General features: G+C 41.7%; 1 protein-coding gene across 1 annotated transcript in view; it reads right to left on the bottom strand.

The window, feature by feature from the left end:
• col5a1 (procollagen, type V, alpha 1) overlaps window positions 1–2,316 on the bottom strand; it is an 86,921-nt gene that overhangs the window by 21,569 nt on the left and 63,036 nt on the right. The window contains exons 31-34 of the mRNA XM_032540336.1: window positions 2,050–2,103; window positions 1,525–1,578; window positions 662–706; window positions 416–469 (exon numbers count right to left, since the gene is read on the bottom strand). Coding sequence (XP_032396227.1) covers window positions 416–469; window positions 662–706; window positions 1,525–1,578; window positions 2,050–2,103 — 207 coding nt within the window. The remainder of the gene's footprint in view (window positions 1–415; window positions 470–661; window positions 707–1,524; window positions 1,579–2,049; window positions 2,104–2,316) is intronic.

Here is a 2,316-nt window from a genome sequence, read left to right as displayed (position 1 = left end):
AGATAAGCCAGTTTATGATTGGTTCGCGCAAAATTGTGAACTGAAGCAGGAGAATTAAAAGTGAAGGTTTCCAGTGGGCTAACAGCTGATTGTTTGCCAAGCAACAACACACACCCGATCCGTCTCGCTCATCTCTTTTCTTTCTCTTTTTCTCCGGGAAACGAACCTGCCTTCAAGTGCGGTCGGAAACGCTGAGATCTATAAATGATCTGACGGAAAACAGTAGTTGTGAAAAATAAAGTGTACTTGTGCTACATTGGGGGGGTTAAAGAACACAACAGGAAGTCACAAAAATGGGCCTTTTCAGTGACACTCCCACCACCGCCGGGTTTTTTATTTTGGTCTGAATGGGCCCCAAGTGGTGAACTTGAAACACAAAATACACAAGAAAGTGGCAGTGAAATATCTGATTCACCTTTGGTCCAGCTTTCCCTGTTGGTCCTCTTGGTCCTCTCTCTCCTCGAGGGCCCTTGATGGAAAAGACAAAGTGATTGAAAATTGACAGAACGGGTCCTAAGACATATTTGTGACCTGAAACAGTCACGCTTTCCCAGTTGGATAAGTGTGGGTTGCCCTCAAGCATGCCAGGCTTGAACTTCCAGTTTCACTGTGCCAAGCTCGCCATCTGTATACAAGCACGAGTCTGCTGAGTAAGACTAACCGTTGGTCCTCTCTGTCCGCGTGGGCCAGGCTTTCCTGCTGTTCCCTGTGGACACGGAGAACACAAACAGTGATCAAAAGACTCACATCCTCGAGAAGAATCAATCCAATGCCAGCAGTCAGTAACATTTGCAAACAGATTTCAACAGAATTGGGCAATTTAAAAGCTCTGACATCATCTTATCATTAATTAGGAATTACCAGTTTCAAATAATACAATCAATAGTTACCCTGACTAGCAGATCTAGATTCTGACTTAGATTCATGACTACCTTAAAAGAGGATGCTAGAATTATCAATAATGCACAATATAATGACTTTAGAGCGGTATTACATTTACAGTGGCTGCATAAACTTGAGATGAGAAAAACAAGTTTGTATTTTGTGTGGCTTTTTAAAAAGAAAAAAAAAAAAGAAAAAAAAGAAAATGGGTCCTGTGAAACGTTAATTGCCCCATTATCCCTTTCTGTCTGGGAGCTTGGTCTCATAAACTTCACAAATGTTTTGTGAAGATGAAAAGCTTTATATGCCCTGCTCGACTCGTGGTGGCAAACCATTACTCTTGCAGGCAAGCTAATGGCGTAGTCCTTAAACAAGGAAAATGAAACATTGCTCAAGTACCGCAAAGTGATAAACAATGCTTTTGGTGGTTTGAAATGAGTTGTGTAAGTGGTAAAAAAGAAGGAATGCAATTGTCTTTCCGTCCTTGGTAAAAAAAAATCTTTATTTTAGAGCCATGCAACTTCCTCTAGATTGATAAATCTGGAGCTAGAACAGGAGCCTGTTGCCAACACTATGCCAGTATTGATCCAACCCTTCTTGTCGCAATGAGAATAATAATAAGAAGAAGTCTATTTGACATACCCGAGTTCCTTTCTCTCCATTGGCACCAGGGAAACCTTGGAAACCTTGAGATCCCTGTGTGTGAAAGAAAGAGGAATTCATCATTTCAGAGACAAACCTTAAATATTATATTCCATTGTTTATTCCCTGAGATATCCCTAGCCTATTAACCGCAACAGAAGACAGGGTGCACCATAAATAAAAGCGACGTTTTTATTGTTGTCATATTATAGCAGCTTAGGGCTGACACCAAAAGGCATATTCAAATCCCCAGCTCTTTGATCAGCGAGCTTCAAGCATGTCCACTTGTCAGACTGCGGCTTTGCCTCTGAGAGGCTAAAGCAAGAGTCATCAAATGTTCAGCAAAGCAGCCTGCACGTGTATGAATTTTTCATTGTTTTTCAAATACACACAGAAACATGCATGTGTGTAGAGACAATTTGGCCACATAAATTATGTCTTTTATGAGTAGGGTTTTAAAGTTTCTCTATACTCATATCAGTGAACTAATGGCAATATTGTTATGCAGTACACGTGCGCAGTTACCTTTGGTCCTTGTCTTCCTGGGTATCCTGGCAATCCGGGAACTCCAAGTTTACCCTGTAAATGACAAAAGCCAAATTTAATTTCAGATTCACTTTTCCAGACTTTAAGTATTGCACTTCCTAGGCGTGCAGAGCGTGCACCCATATATAGAGGTCAACTCCTTGGCGCAGACTGCCCCGGGCTTAACTCCGACCTGCAGCCCTTTGCTGTATGCCATTCCCCCCCTTCCCCCTTTCATGTCTTCAGTTGTCCTATCTAAAATAAAGG

The sequence above is a fragment of the Etheostoma spectabile genome, chromosome 16, assembly GCF_008692095.1.
Source record: "Etheostoma spectabile isolate EspeVRDwgs_2016 chromosome 16, UIUC_Espe_1.0, whole genome shotgun sequence".
Taxonomy (NCBI): domain Eukaryota; kingdom Metazoa; phylum Chordata; class Actinopteri; order Perciformes; family Percidae; genus Etheostoma; species Etheostoma spectabile.
Note: the sequence above shows the minus strand (reverse complement) of the source record. Positions and strands in the feature narration are given on the sequence as shown.